Below are 17027 nucleotides of genomic sequence, written 5' to 3'. Positions count from 1 at the left end.
AAGTCATAGAGCATAGAAGAAAAATAACTTTTAAAAAACAATGAGCGATGAATAATAAATAAAAACAATTTAAGCTGGTACAGCGATGCATTTTATTCAAAACAAAATGGTTGAACTGGAAGCAATCATTTGTAGAGAGGATCCGGATATGATAGGAATAATTGAAACATGGTTACATAGAGAATAGAACTGGCAACTAAATATTGCTGGATGTAATACAATTTAGGAAGGAAAGGGAAGGAAGAAGAGAAGGTGAAGTAGCTGTACTAGTTAAAGATAACATAATGGCAGTAGAAGAAAAAGGATGCAACTAGCAGTAAGATAGATACAGAATCCATATGGATTGAGTTAAAAGATAAGAAGGGATCCATTACCCTACTAGGGGTATACTATAGACCACCAAATAGTGGAAGGGAATTGGAGGAAGACATTGTAAGCAAATCTATGAGATGAGTCGCAGGCATAGAATAATAATCACAGGCGATTTCTACTACCCACAAATAAACTGGTAGGAAGAAGTAACGAAAAGAGAAAAAGGAATCAAGTTTTTACAGTGTATACAGGACTCCCATCTCACTCAGTACGTAAGAAGTCCAACAAGAAAAGAATCATTGCTGCATCTTGTAATGGGTAATGAACCAGAATAGATAGGAGACGTTAAGAGTAGGAGAGAATCTTAGTAGTAATGATCGCAACATAGCAAATTGAAGATTAGGATTGAGAGTGACATAAGTAGGGCAAAGATTGAGGGGTAGAAATTCGGTTGCTACCGGCAGCTGATACCGCCTGAGTGAGCCGGCAACGGGGCATGAACGGCTGGGCGGCGGCGTTCAGCGTGGGTGCCGCCTGATCGAAAATTCGGTTGTCATTTTTCAAGGACGTAAAGATTTTTCGCCCCGCCGACTACCGCCATGGAAATCCTGATGTTAGTACGTGTGCAACGCCTCCTTGACGCCGGTCCTGCCAACTCCACTTTGGCCGCCTCACTTATCGTCTGGTGACGCCTGAAAAAGTTGCCGTGCACAAGGCAGGGAAATGAAACCAGGTCATTATTTAAAGGGAGTTGTAGCCGGCCCACAGTCTTCGCGGTGCGTGCTGCGTTGGCTGCTCACAGGTTTCGAAGGTGCTGGTGTCCTGTGGCTACAGACTCAATTTTATCTTTCAAAAAGGAGTTGAATAAGTATCTGAAGGAAAAAAAATTGCAAAGCTACGGGGAAAGAGCAGGAGAGTAGAACTAGCTGATAGTCGGCAAGGGCTCGATGGGCCAAATGGCCTTCTACGGTGCTGTAACCATTCTATGAATCTATGATTCTATGATACTATGATTCTATGCTTTCTGCCTTGATCACTGATCTGCGGTCATGAAGCTTCTTTGGGCACTGGAGCCAACGGGTGCGGGCAGCACTGCTGGCAGTGACGCCTCGGTGATCTAGTCCCTCATCCTTCTTTCTGGACATCCTCCTAGCCCCTGTGGGTAGGGGATCTCTCTTTCAATGTTGACCGGCTGCACAAAGCTGGAGTGCTGCATCTGAGTCACTGGATGCCCTTTCCCTGGCTTGTTGAGCCATTTATGTTAGTGTTGAAGCACTTTACCCTTTTTTAAGTGCGGAAGAGAATTCAGCTTTAAGAGCTGAAGACTCGCTGTCCAAGGCTGGTGAAGCAGCAACGTCACTTGGGCCACGCCACATTGGGGCCTGTTGCTGGGACCCACACCACTAGGTGGCGTTACACAGTGATTTTTGCACTGGGCTAATAATAATTAGTCCCCAGCACCAATCTTTTAGTCCTGCAAGCGCCACCATTTTCGGTGGCCGTTAACCCCCAGCCACGATGGCTTTTGTGATGGCCAGAAATTTCTGAGCCAATACTTTTCCACTTTGTTGTTCAAGAGTCATGAAGCCATTCAATTCCAAATCGATTTATTATATTTCATTTCACCCACATCATGTCCTCTGTGCATACTTTACCTACTTGAAGCTGCATGAAAGTCCATGTTATCAGCTCTATTATACTATAGAATTATGATAAATAGAAATATTTGTCTGGGTGTCTGTTGAAATTGTGGTAAAACTGAAATAGCTCAATTTTTTTCACCAACCAACACCTTTTGCTTCTCTTTAGCTGATGGCATCCATTCATGGAACATCGCCCATGTGACTTTTCACGCAAAGTCCAAGTTTCGTTACACCTTCCAAGGTATAATTGGTAATTCCTCAAGTTCTTCAGGTGGTATTTTCCTCGATGACATCGCTTTTACAGAGACCCGCTGCCCTAATGGCATCTGGCATGTGAAGAACTTCTCTTTGATTCTTCAAAATACGGGATATAACAGCATAAATAGTCCACGGTTTTATAGCCCAGAAGGTTACGGCTATGGCCTCATTTTACATCCTCATTCTACATACGGAAACTACACGGGGCTATTTTTCCACCTGTGCAGTGGTGACAACGACGGCATCCTTGAGTGGCCAGCTGGGAACAGGCAAGCCATTGTCACAATAATGGACCAAGATCCTGATGTAAAACTTCGAATGTCATCCAGTAGAAGCTTCACTACGATTACAAACATGGTAATACCAGGTAAGAAATTAAAATGACCTATCTCCATTGTAACTTCTGCACAATACTACAGTGTTTGAACAGTATTCACTTAGAAAGGAACTGGCTCGTTGGGCCTAATGGCCTCTCCTTGTTCTCAGTTAATATGATGCATATGCATAGTGGATGCCGTGTGAGAAAGAGTTGAATGAATTTTGTGAAAATGAGTGAAAATGATCAGATTACATTAAACAGCATTGTTGAGAAATGCAAGACTCACACACCAGCAAAACAATCGTTTTTGCTAGTTCTACGGAGAACTGCATAAACCCTTGCCCCAGCCCTGAACTTACATCATTCTCTAGTTTCAATCCTCTCTCCCTTCATGCCCTCTCCGAGCTCATCTTGTCCATGAGACACCCCCTCCTGCTCCCTTCACTCTATTCCCGCTCAGCTGCTGATCACCCAACTTCCCTTCCTGGCCCCCTTGTTAACTGACTTTTTTTTAAATTTGTTCACGAGATGTGGACGTCGTTGGCAAAGCCATCATTTATTACCCATCCCTAATTGTCCTTGAGAAGGTGGTGGTGAGCCACCTTCTTGAACAGCTGCAGTCCCTCTGTCACAGAGCTGTTATGGAGGGAGTTCCAGGATTTTGACCCAGAGACGATGAAGGAACAGCCAAGTCGGGATGGTGTATGACTTGGAGGTGGTGATGTTCCCATGCACCTGCTGCCCTTGTCCTTCTAGGTGGTACAGGTCACGGGTTTGGGAGGTGTTGTTGAAGAAGCCTTGGCGAGTTGTTGCAGTGCATCTTTTAGAGGGTACACACTACAACAATGGTGCGCCGGTGGTGGATAGGGTGAATGTTTAAGGTGGTGGATGGGGTGTCATTCAAGCGGGCTTCTTTGTCCTGGATGGTATTGAGCTTCTTGAGTGTTATTGCAGCTGCACTCATCCAGACAAGTGAAGAGTATTCCATCACACCCCAGACTTGTGTCTTGTTGATGGAGGAAAGGCTTTGTGGAGTCATGAGGTGAGACACTCGCCACAGAAGACCCAGCCTCTGACCTGCTCTTGTTGCCACAGTATTTACGTGGCTGGTCCAGTTAAGTTTCTGGTCAATGGTGACCCCCAGGATGTTGATGGTGGGAGATTCAGTGATGGTAATGCCATTGAATGTTAAGGGGCAGTGGTAGACTCTCGCTTGTTGGAGATGGTCATTGCCTGGCAATCGTGTGGCAGGAATATTATTTGCCACTTTTCAGTCCAAGCCTGAATGTCATCCAGGTATTGCTGCATGTGGGCATGGGCTGTTTCATTATCTGCTGAGTTGCGAATGGCACTGAACACTGTGCAGTCATCAGCGAACATCCCTACCTCTGATCTTGTGATGGAAGGAAGGTCATTGATGAAACAGCTGAAAATGGTTGGGCCTAAGACATTGCCCTGAAGAATTCCTGCAGCGATGTCTTGGAGCTGTGATGATTGACCTCCAACCACCACAACCATCTTCCTTTGTGCTAGGTATAACCCCAGCCAGTGGAGAGTTATCTCCCTGATTCCCATTGACCTCAGTTTTACTAGGGCTCTTTGATGCCACACTCGGTCAAATGCTGCCTTGCTGTCAAGGGCAGTCACTCTCACCTCACCTCTGGAATTCAGCTCTTTTGTCCATATTTGGACCAAGGCTATAATGAGGTCTGGAGCCGATGGTCATAGCGGAACCCAAACTGGACATCGGTGAGCAGGTTATTGGTGAGTAAGTGCCGCTTGATAGCACTGTCAACGACACCTTCTATCACTTTGCTGATGATTGAGAGTGAGCTGATGGGGCGGTAATTGGTCAAATTGAATTTGTCCTGCTTTTTGTGGACAGGATATATCTGTGCAGTTTTCCACATTGTGGGATAGATGCCAGTGTTGTAGCTGTACTGGAACAGCTTAGCTAAAGGTGTGGCTAGTTCTGGAGCACAAGTCTTCAGCACGACAGCCGGGATATCATCGGGGCCCATAACCTTTGCAGTATCCAGTATGCTCAACCATTTTTTAATATCACGTGGAGTGAATCGAACTGGCTGAAGACTGGCTTCTGTGATGGTGGGGTTGTCTAGAGGAGGCCAATGTGGATCATCCATTCGGCACTCTGACTGAATATGGTTGCAAACGCTTCAGCTTTGTCTTTTGCACTCACATGCTGGACTCCGCCATCATTGAGGATGGGGATATTCATGGAGCTTGCTCCTCCAATTAGTTGTTTAATGTTCCACGACCATTCACGACTGGATGTAGCAGAATTGCAGAGCTTTGATTTGATCCGTTGATTGTGGGATCGCTTTGCCCTGTCTATAACATGCTGCTTCCGCTGTTTAGCATGTATGTAGTCTGGTGTTGCAGCTTCTCCAGGTTGGCACCTCATTTTTAGATATGCCTGGTGCTGCTCCTGGCATGCTCTTCTACACTCTTTATTGAACCAGGGTTGGTTCCCTGGATTGATGGTATTGGTAGGGTAAGGGATATGCCAGGCATGAGATTACAGACTGTGGTGGAATAAATTTCTGCTGATGGTCCACAGCAGCTCATGAATGCCCAGTTTTGAGCTGCTAGATCTGTTCTGAATCTATCCCATTTAGCACATAGAAACATATATAATTCTGATGGGATTGGACAGGTTAGATGCAGGAAGAATGTTCCCGATATTGGGAAAATCCAGAACCAAGGGTCCCAGTCTAAGGATAAGGGGTAAGTCATTTAGGACCGAGTTGAGGAGAAACTTCTTCACTCAGAGAATTGCGAACCTGTGGAATTCTCTACCATAGAAAGTTGTTGAGGCCAGTTCGTTAGATATATTCAAAAGGGAGTTAGATTTGGCCCTTACGGCTGAAAAGATCAAGGAGTATGGAGAGAAAGCAGGAATGGGGTACTGAAGTTGCATGATCAGCCATGATCATATTGAATGTGGTGCAGGCTCGAAAAGCCGAATGGCCTACTCCTGCACCTACTTTCTATGTTTCTATGTAACACGATGGAGGTTGTCCTCAGTGTGAAGATGGGATTTCATCTCCACAAGAACTGTGTGGTGGTCAATGCTGTCATGGACAGATGCATCTGTGACAAGTAGATTTGTGAAGACGAGCTGTTGGTTCTCAGCACCTACCGCAGTCCTAGTCTGGCAGGTATGTCCTTAAGGACTTAACCAGATCGGTCAGTAGTGGTGCTACCGAGCAACACTTGGTGAAGGACATTGGAGTCCTCCACCCACCCAGAGTGCATTCTGTGCCCTTGCTACCCTCAGTGCTTCTTCCAAGTGGTGTTCAACATGGAGGAGTACTAATTCATCAGCTGAGGGAGGGCGGTAGGTGGTAATCAGCAGGAGGTTTCCTTGCCCATGCTTGACCAGGCATGAGACTCCATGTGGTCCAGAGTCAATGTTGAGGACTTCCAGGGCCACTTCCACTACTGTGCCGTCACCCTTGGTGGATCAGGACATACCCAGGGATGGTGATGGAGGAGTTTGCAACATTGACTGAAAGGTATGATTCTGTGAGTATGACCATGTCACGATGTTGTTTGACTAGTCTGTTGGATAGCTCTTCCAATTTTGGCACGTCCCCAGATGTTCGTAATGAGGACTTTGCAGGGCCGATTAGACTGGGTGTTTCGGTTTCGTGTCCGAAACTGGTGCCGAAGTCAATGTTGGGTGGTACATCCAGTTATATTCTTATTATTGTTTTTCGTAGCAGTTTGTTACAACTGAGTGGCTTGCTAGTCTATTTCAGAGAGCAGTTAAGAGTTAACCACATTGCTGTGAGTCTGGAGTCACATATAGGCCAGACCAGATAAGGACAACAGATTTTCTTCTCTAAAGGACAGTAGTGAACCAGATGAGTTTGTATTGACAATCCGATAGTTTCATGGTCACCGTTACTGATACTTGCTTTTCATTCCAGATTTAGTTAATTCATTGAATTTAAATTCCCCCAGCTGCTGTGGTAGGATTTGAACTTGGTCTCTGGATCATTATTCCATGCCACTGGATTACTAGTCCCATAACATCACCACTATTATACTGTTCCCTAATTGTTAATGGTTCTCTCTCCTCGGGTACTGACCACCTCCCCATCAAATCTGGCGTCATCAATCTCTTCCTTAAAAAACTCACTTCTGACCCCTCTGCCCTTGCAAACTACCCCCACCCCATCTCCAACTTCCCTTTCCTCTCTAAATTCCTTGAACATGTTGTCGCCTCCCAAATTCATGCTTACCTTTCCCACAACTCCATGTTTGAACCCCTCCAGAGGAGTGTTCCTCTCCGCCACAGCACTGAAATGGCCTTTATTAAAGTTACAAATGGTATCCTATGTGACTGTGACCATGGTAAACTATCCCTCCTCATCAGTTTCAATCTGTCTGCAACCTTTGACACATAGTTGACCACACCATCCTCCTCCCATACCTCACCTCCATTGTCAAGTTGGGTCGGACTGCCCATTCCTATCTATCCAGTTGTTGCCAGAGAATCACCTGCAATGTCTTCTCTTTCCATTTCCGCACCATTACCTCAGGAGTCTCCTAAGGATTTATCCTTGGACCCTCCTATTTCTTATCTACATGCTGCTCCTTGACGACATCATCCGAAAACACAGCGTCAGTTTCCACATGTACACTGACAACACCGAGCTCTACTTCACCACAACCTCTCTTGGCCCCTCCATGGCCTCTGATTTGCCACACTGCTTGAGCGGCATCTAGTCTTGGATGAGCAGAAATTTACTCCAATTAAACATTGGGAAGATCGAAACCATTAGCCTGGAAATTGCGGTCGGAGACTTGCCACTCGCGTACGCCTCCGAACCTAAAAAAGATACAAATTACCTGGTGTCTTCCGGACTCTTCCGGTCCTGGGCTTCCAGACGTACATCTGTATAAAGGCCCACGAATCCCAGGGGCACATGCAGTTCTCAAACAATCCTGGGATCACGTGGGTCAGACTAACCAATGAAAAAGGTGGATTCCTATGCTCAAGGGGGTTCAATTCACGTACGGAATCCCCATAAGCATAATGGAAATCCCCGAATAAAAAGAATTTCACACCACCTAAATAAAAATAAATGATCACTGGTTCAAAATCAATTACCTTCATTAGATGGACTGCAGACCCTTTAATTAAGCATTTCAAATGAAAATTTAATAATTTGAAAAATAAATTTTAACATTTTAAAATGGGCCAAAATTTACCTAAACTAATTTTAAATGCCTGCGTATGTTTAAATCATTTACAATATTTTATTTAAACCCTTATGCTGGTAGAAGAAGGCGTTATGCCTGCTTTTACCAGATGTAAGGGGTTTATGGGCATTCGCTGGGCAGTAGTTGGGCAAATAACCCAACTCTGCGGCAGCGAAAATGATTTTGTAACGGTGTGGTGAATCTGTCCAAGTAAAACTTGACAGATCGCAAGTCGCAGGTTTTCACGCATGCACAGCACATGCAGAAACCCAGAACATGTAGGGCCATTCTGAAGGTTTCCGACAACGTATGCTGTACGCAACCTGTTCACAACTTTGGCATCCTATTTGACACGGAGTTGGGCTTCCGACCCCATATCCTCGCCATCACCATGACCACCTACCTCCATTTCCTGAACATTGCCTTTCTCCACTCCTGCCTCAGCTCATCTGCTGATGAAACCCTCTTCCATGCCTTTGTTACCTCTGGACTTGACTATTGCATTGCTCTCCTGGCTGGCCTCCCACCTTGCACCCTCCGTAAACTTGAGTTCATACAAAATCCTACTGCTCTGCTATTCTAACTTGCCTTGCACCAAAGTTCTGTTCACCCATCATCCCTGTGTTCGCTAACCTATATTGGCTTCCAGTCTGGCAATGCCTCAATTTTAAAATTCTCATCCTTGTTTTCAAATCCCTCAATAGATGCGCCCCTCCCTATCTTTGTTACCTCCTCCAACCCCTAAAACCCTTCAAGATCTCTGCGCTCCTCCAATTCTGGCCTCGTAAGTATCCCCAATTTTAATCGGTACACCATTGCTGGCTGTGCCTTCAGCTGCCGAGGCAATAAGCTCTGGAATTCCCTCCCTTAATCTCTCCCCACACTCTCTCCTCCTTTAAGATGTTCCTTAAAGCCAACCTCTTTAATCAAGTTCCCTGTCTTAATATCTCCTTATGTGACTCAGTGAAAAATGTTGTTTGATATAACACTCCTATGACGCACCTTGGGACGTTTTACCAGGTTAAAGGTACCTGTGCAAGTTGTTGTTGTCCTAAGCACTAACCCAAATTCAACTCTTTCCAAATTTTGGAGGTTGAGAAGTTTTTAAAAATTTGATCCGGGATGTGGGCATTGTTGGCAAGGCCAGCATTTATTGCCGATCCCTAATTGTCCTTGAGAAGGTAGTGGTGAGCCGCCTTCTTGAACCATGTTGCAATCCATGTGGTGTAGGTACTCCCACAGTGCTGTTAGAGAGGGAGTTCTAGGAATGTTGATTATGTTGATATGTTGATTACTAACTAGCAACAAAGTTATGAGTGTGTTATGTAGGTCAGTCTATGCAAGTGGGATCAAAAAAAAATCTATCTGTATAACTATATATAACATATTAAAAATGTTACATCTTTGCACATTTCCTATCATTTTTCCATTATAAATTCCTATGTCCACAGTTAAACTGCCTATGTAAGCTTGTCACATTATACCCTCTTCCCAATGCAAGACTGAATGTATGACTTTAAAATTGGGACTGAATCATGTCTGGTCCAATTATCTCTCTCCCACTAACCCTGTTTCACCTGAAGACTACATTTTGTCTTCACTCCCTGTGCACAGTGCCACGGGAGATTGACTATGATCTATAACATTCTTTTCCAAGCATTATTATGTTTATTTTTCTTGGTAAGTACTGTATGAATATTGCTTCGGTTTACTAACATTCTATTGGATAGGTTTGTTAGTTTAAGGATACTAATTGGTGAGGCTGAAATATGGTGAGGAGGTGCACCATTGACGCCACCATAAATGATCAAAGTGGAGTAACTGATTATCATTTCAGCGTTAGTTAGGTTTCAGGCATATGATGAAGAACGACAGTATTAGAGGATCTATAAGAAGAATTCCCTTGTTGAAAAAGAAGCTCAAACAACCTATCAATGTCATTTGAGCCTTAATTTCATGATAAAACACACTCTTGCGTATACCACATGATATCTACAGGATCTTTGCAGGTTCTCAAAAATAAAACTATGCCTATGCACGAGTCCAGTCTGATCACACAATCTCTGAAACAAGAACATCCCTGCTTGTACATTGCATTTATAAAAAACAGCAACTGAACATCAGACTTCTAAGGCTCAATGTGTTAAGGCTGCGCTGCTGGTGGGGAGGCTCCCCTACCAGTTACATATATTCAGAAGATAACAGACCGGGAGTTCGAGAGGCGGAGCAGCGTCGGAGAGGCCTACAAGAGGCCAGCGTCGAGTCAGGGAGGCAGCGGGAGTTCGAGAGGCGGAGCAGCGTCGGAGAGGCCTACAAGAGGCCAGCGTCGAGTCAGGGAGGCAGCGGGAGTTCGAGAGGCGGAGCAGCGTCGGAGAGGCCTACAAGAGGCCAGCTGGTGCAGCTGCACAGGGAGGCAAAAAGAAGTAGAAAGAAATCAAAAGGTGACGTCACAGCCAAGGGGGTAAGTGATTGGCTGGTGATTGGTAAGTAGTTTTTCTTTTTCTTTTCCATATCAGTAAGTAACCTTTAGCATTGTTGTTGCCAATTTAAGTTTATCTAAGGGTTAAGTCATGGCAGGACAGCTTGAACACGTGTTATGCTCCTCCTGTACTATGTGGGAAGTTAGGGACACTTCCGGTGTCCCTGACGACTATGTGTGCGGGAAGAGCATCCGCCTGCAGCTCCTGATGGACTGTATTGCGGCACTGGAGCTATGGGTGGATTCACTCTGGAGCATTCACGATGCTGAGAATGACGTGAATAGCATGTTAAGTGAGTTGGTCTTACCGCAGATAAAGGATACACAGCCAGACAGGGAATGGATGACCAACAGGAAAAGCAGTGCAAGGAAGATAGTGCAGGGGTCCCCTGTGGTCATCCCCCTGCAAAACAGATACACCGCTTTGGGTACTGTTGAGGGGGATGACTCATCAATCGAGGGCAGCAGCAGCCAAGTTCATGGCAGCGTGGGTGGCTCTGCTGCACAGGAGGGCAGGAAAAAGAGTGGGAGAGCTATAGTGATAGGGGATGCAATTGTAAAGGGAATAGATAGATGTTTCTGTGGCCATAACCGACACTCCTGGATGATATGTTGCCTCCCTGGTGCAAGGGTCAAGGATGTCTCGGAACGGGTGCATGGCATTCTGAAAAGGGAGGGTGAACAGCCAGTTGTTGTGGTGGCACATTGGTACCAACGATATGGGTACAAAACAGGATCAGGTCCTACAAGATGAATTTAGGAAAGTAGGAGCGAAATTAAAAAGTAGGACCTCAAAAGTAGTAATCTCAGGATTGCTACCAGTGCCACATGCTAGTCAGAGTAGGAATTGCAGGTTGGCTCTGATGACTATGTGGCTTGAGGAGTGGTGCAGCAGGGAGGGATTCAAATTCCTGTAACATTGGAACTGGTTCTGGGGGAGGTGGGAAAAGTACAAACCAGACTGTCTGCACCCGAACAGGACCGGAACCAATGTCGTAGGGGGAGTGTTTGCTGGTGCTGTTGGGGAGGAGTTAAACTAATATGGCAGGGGGATGGGAACCTATGCAGGGAGACAGATGGAAGTAGAATGGGGGCAGAAGCAAAAGATAGAAAGAAGAAAAGTAAAAGTGGAGGGCAGAGAAACCTAAGGCAAAAAGCAAAAAGGACTACATTACACCCAAATTCTGAAGGGGCAAAGTGGGTTAGAAAGACAAGCCTGAAGGCTCTGTGCCTCAATGCGAGGAGTATTCGGAATAAGGTGGACGAATTAACTGCGCAGATAGCAGTTACCAGGTATGATGTCATTGGCATCACGGAGACATGGCTCCAGGGTGATCAACATCCAGGGGTATTCAACATTTAGGAAGGATAGACAGAAAGGAAGAGGAGGCGGGGTGGCATTGCTGGTTAAAGAGGAAATGAGTGCAATAGTAAGAAAAGACATTAGCTTGGATTATGTGGAATCGGTATGGGTGGAGCTACGGAATACCAAGGGGCAGAAAACGCTAGTGGGAGTTGTGTACAGACCACCAAACAGTAGTAGTAAGATTGGGGACAGCATCAAACAAGAAATTAGGGATGCATTCAATAAAGGTACAGCAGTTATCATGGGTGACTTTAATCTACATATTGATTGGGCTAACCAAACTGGTAGTAATGCGGTGGAGGAGGATTTCCTGGAGTGTATTAGGGATGGTTTTCTGGACCAATATGTCGAGGAACCAACTAGAGAGCTGGCCATCCTAGACTGGGTGATGTGTAAAGAGAAAGGACTAATTAGCAATCTTGTTGTGCGAGGCCCCTTGGAGAAGAGTGACCATAACATGGTAGAATTCTTTATTAAGATGGAGAGTGACACAGTTAATTAAGAAACTAGGGTCCTGAACTTAAGGAAAGGTAACTTCGATGGTTTCTGGCGTGAATTGGCTAGAATAGACTGACAAATGATACTTAAAGGGTTGACGGTGGATAGGCAATGGCAAACATTTAACGATCACATGGATAAACTTCAGCAATTGTACATCCCTGTCTGTAGTAAAAATAAAACGGGGAAGGTGGCTCAACCGTGGCTAACAAGGGAAATTAAGGATAGTGTTAAATCCAAGGAAGAGGCATATAAATTGGCCAGAAAAAGCAACAAACCTGAGGACTGGGAGAAATTTAGAATTCAGTAGAAGAGGACAAAGGGTTGAATTAAGAGGGGGAAAATAGAGTATGAGAAGAAACTTGCCAGGGAATATAAAAACTGATTGCAAAAGCTTCTATAGATATGTGAAGAGAAAAAGATTAGTGAAGACAAACGTAGGTCCCTTGCAGTCAGATTCAGCTGAATTTATAATTGGGAACAAAGAAATGGCAGACCAATTGAACAAATACTTTAGTTCTGTCTTCATGCAGGAAGACACAATTAACCTTCCGGAAGTACTAGAGGACCGAGGGTCCAGTGAGAAGGAGGAACTGAAGGATATCCTTATTAGGAGGGAAATTGTGTAAGGGAAATTGATGGGATTGAAGACCGATAAATCCCCAGGGCCTGATAGTCTGCATCTCAGAGTACTTAAGGAAGTGGCCCTAGAAATAGTGGATGCATTGGTGATCATTTTCCAACAGTCTATCGACTTTGGATCAGTTCCTATGGACTGGAGGGTAGCTAATGTAACACCGCTTTTTAAAAAGGGAGAGAGAGAGAAAGCGTGTAATTATAGACCGGTTAGCCTGACATCAGTAGTGGGGAAAATGTTGGAATCAATTATTAAGGATGAAATAGCAGCGCATTTGGAAAGCAATGACAGGATCGGTCCAAGTCAGCATGGATTTATGATGGGGAAATCATGCTTGACAAATCTTTTGGAATTTTTTGAGAATGTAACTAGTAGAGTGGACAAGGGAGAACCAGTGGATGTGGTGTATTTGGACTTTCAAAAGGCTTTTGACAAGGTCCCACACAAGAGATTGGTGTGCAAAATCAAAGCACGTGGTATTGGGGGTAATATACTGACGTGGATAGAGAACTAGTTGGCAGACAGGAAGCAGAGAGTCGGGATAAACGGGTCCTTTTCAGAATGCAGGCAGTGACTAGTGGAGTGCCGCAGGGCTCAGTGCTGGGACACCAGCTCTTTACAATATACATCAATGATTTGGATGAAGGAATTGAGTGTAATATCTCCAAGTTTACAGATGACACTAAACTGAGTGGTGGTGTGAGCTGTGAGGGGGACGCTAGGAGGCTGCAGGGTGACTTGGACAGGTGAGTGGGCAAATGCATGGCAGATGCAGTATAATGTGGATAAATGTGAGATTATCCACTTTGGTGGCAAAAACACGAAGACGGAATATTATCTGAATGGCGGCAGATTAGGAAAAGGGGAGGTGCAACGAGACCCGGGTGTCATGGTTCATCAGTCATTGAAAGTTGGCATACAGGTACAGCAGGCGGTGAAGAAGGCAAATGGTATGTTGGCCTTCATAGCTAGGGGATTTGAGTATAGGAGCAGGGAGCTCTTACTGCAGATGTACAAGGCCTTGGTGAGGCCTCACCTGGAATATTGTGTTCAGTTTTGGTCTCCTAAGCTGAGAAAGGACATTCTTGCTATTGAGGGAGTGCAGCGAAGGTTCATCAGACTGATTCCCGGGATGACAGGACTGACATATGTGGAGTGACTGGATCAACTGGGCCTTTATACATTGGAGTTTAGAAGGATGAGAGGGGATCTCATAGAAACATATAAGATTCTGACGGGACGGGACAGGTTAGATGCGGGTAGAATGTTCCCAATGGTGGGGAAGTCCAGAACCAGGGGACACAGTCTTAGGATAAAGGGTAGGCCATTTAGGAGTGAGATGAGGAGAAACTTCTTCACTCAGAGAGTTGTTAACCTGTGGAATTCCCTGCTATAGAGAGTTGTTGATGCCAGTTCATTGAATATATTCAAGAGGGAGTTAGATATGGCCCTTACGGCTAAAGGGATCAAGGGGTATGGAGAGAAAGCAGGAAAGGGGTACTGATGGACTGATCAGCCATGATCTTATTGAATGGTGGTGCAGGCTCGAAGGGCCGAATGGCCTACTCCTGCATCTATTTTCTATGTTTCTAATTGACTACGATTTTTCATCCAGACTCCTCGAAGGGAGTGTGAACTTGAAACATTGTCCCATTGTTGCCTGCTTGTTTATTATTAGAATTGTTTGAAGGTCACTCCCAAGTCAGCTAATTGAACAGGTAGTTACCCTATTTGGGCTAAATGGACTTTTCCTATTCCCATAGTTCCTTATGATCATAGAACCATATGGTACCATATGACTCTTACAAACTTTTATTGGCTGTTTGATGTAGGAAAATAACATGTCTTGTATATCATCTATCGAACAACAAACCCTCTGTAAAACTCTTCGATAGTATATATTTTTTAATCAGGTGACAATATAATTACACAGTGACAATACAAGAATATAGAATTGTGCCCTGTGGATGATGTTGAATTGAATTTAAATATTATGCTGATGATGTATTCTTAACTATATTTTTCCTCAAAAGAAAACCCTCATTAATTTGGCCTGCAGCTTTCTCTTCAATGGGCTGTGAAGAAAACATCACAATATACTGCCAATAGTGCAATACCATGTTTGAATCCATATGTCGCAATGTGTATATCTCTGTTCTCTACTATAGTATAAGTAACAATTACTTAAGACTTCAACAATCCAGCATTTCTTTAATCTAATGCTTTATTTAGTCTTAATTTTTTGGAATAGTGCAAAACCCAGATGAATGGTTAAGATGAAGAATGTCGCACCACTAAGTTATTTGACAATTTCTATTTTTATTTCAGATTTCCTGCACTCAGGATTTTAATTTTATGTTTTGTGCTTAGGGTAGTATGGTAATCATTTGATATGACTAAAGCTGTATGAATTTAATTACAGACAAAAATGACACCTTCCTCTGGGACAAACCTATGCTCACTGGAACCTATGATTCTACTTGCAACTGTTATCGGAGCCGTTCCTGGGGTTGGTCAATGTTCATATCACACAGGCAGCTTCAACGCAGAAGTTTCTTAAAAAATGGCGACCTCATTATTTTTGTTGAGTTTGAGGGTACAGTAAATTTTCTTCCCTTATTTTCTAGTGCTTGTAGTTGCTAATTTTTCTGCACAGACTACATGGTCTGGTTTAGAAATGCTTATTTCTGCCCATGTCTTCAGTATTAACAGTAGATGACAACTACTTTGACATGAAGCTGTTTAGAGATTAGTTGTCAAGATACTTGCTGAGAAATTAGATAAATGTGAAACTAATAAATGCTTTTAAACAACATGATGATTCCAGTGATAGCTACGAGGAGAGCACCGCAAGAGCTCCTATTTCAAATAAATGCACACCTACGAGGGATGAATTTGGGTGCATTTTGTAAGATGAAGAGTATTGCTGGGTAGAAGTATGGATTAGAGAATTGTTTCATTAAAACGCATGGCTGGAAAATCTGAAACATCGCAAATTGGGTGCGCTGACATCGACACCCGATTCTCTGATCCACTGTCCTGATGAGCAAGGCTTTATGGCAGACACAGATCCTTGCAAAATGTACCCACTATTTATGATGTAGTATTAAAAAGAAAATACACAATGATTTAACATAATTCTCTGGACTATCAGCAACTCCTCTCATGAACTTGTGAGGCAAATGTGTGAGTGAATAGTTCTTCTTTAAATACTACTTCATACATGTTGAGCTAAATGTACTACTTTGTCAAACACCTACAAAGTGTTATAAGGGAGTTGTTACCTTACAGATAATACACTGCTTAGAGTGATGTGGAACCAGCAGACCCGAGCGGTACTACCGACTCCACATGACTCTTTTTGACTGGGAAAAACAGAGCTCTGTGCATTACCAGTTAAATTTTAGGAGATGTTAAGAGAGAAGCAACTGTCTCATTTGTCTCTTAACAATAAAGAGATTCAGAATGAAGTTTTGAAATGGTCTGCTTAGGAAGATTTATTTTTTTCTTTGCTTTGTGCTGTCTACAGTTGTGATGCAGCTACTGTGATGCTGAAGTGGTGTGAGATGAACTACTGGAGATAGCCTTGCACCTCTTTCCTAAGAGCACTTCAGAAGACTTCACACCTGATTGACACCGCATACTTCAGGGGTGATTCTGTGGTGAAGCGATCCCATGGGACAGCCCAGGACATCATGTGGCTTTTTGTCCATTCATTTTAATTTTAATAGACAAAGAATTATGGTTTGCATTTTTGCAGATTCCTCAAGATGTGCTTACTGCGAGTGCTGCAGCCTGTCGGGAGTCCATCATCATCATAGGCAGTCCCTTGAAATCGAGGAAGACCTGCTTCCACTCTAAAAATGAGTTCTTAGGTGACTGAACAATGACTGTGGCACATTGGTTCTGGGATAGGATGAGTGAAGATTAGTGAAGACAAACGTAGGTCCCTTGTAGTCGGATTCATTTACAATGGGGAACAAAGAAATGACAGACCAATTGAATAAGTACTTTGGTTCTGTCTTCACAAAGGAAGACACAAATAACCTTACGGATGTACTAGGGGTCCAAAGATCTAGTAAGAAGGAGGAACTGAAGGATATCCTTTTTTCGGCGGGAAATTGTATTAGGGAAATTGACGGGATTGAAGGCCGATAAATCCCCAGGGCCTGATAGTCTACATCCCAGAGTACTTAAGGAAGTGGCCCTAGAAATAGTGGATGCATTGGTGATCATTTTCCAACAGTCTATCGACTCTGGATCAGTTCCTATGGACTGGA

The 17027-nt window shown here is 44.0% G+C and overlaps 1 protein-coding gene across 1 annotated transcript in view; it reads left to right on the top strand.

Annotated features, from left to right (window-relative positions):
- Positions 1-17027, top strand: part of LOC139266788 (meprin A subunit alpha-like) — a 75895-nt gene that overhangs the window by 40984 nt on the left and 17884 nt on the right. Inside the window, exons 11-12 of the mRNA XM_070884381.1 lie at positions 2122-2580; positions 15170-15343. Of these exons, the coding sequence (XP_070740482.1) occupies positions 2122-2580; positions 15170-15343 (633 nt within the window). The remainder of the gene's footprint in view (positions 1-2121; positions 2581-15169; positions 15344-17027) is intronic.

Source organism: Pristiophorus japonicus, chromosome 7 (genome assembly GCF_044704955.1).
Source record: "Pristiophorus japonicus isolate sPriJap1 chromosome 7, sPriJap1.hap1, whole genome shotgun sequence".
Lineage (NCBI taxonomy): Eukaryota > Metazoa > Chordata > Chondrichthyes > Pristiophoridae > Pristiophorus > Pristiophorus japonicus.
Note: the sequence above shows the minus strand (reverse complement) of the source record. Positions and strands in the feature narration are given on the sequence as shown.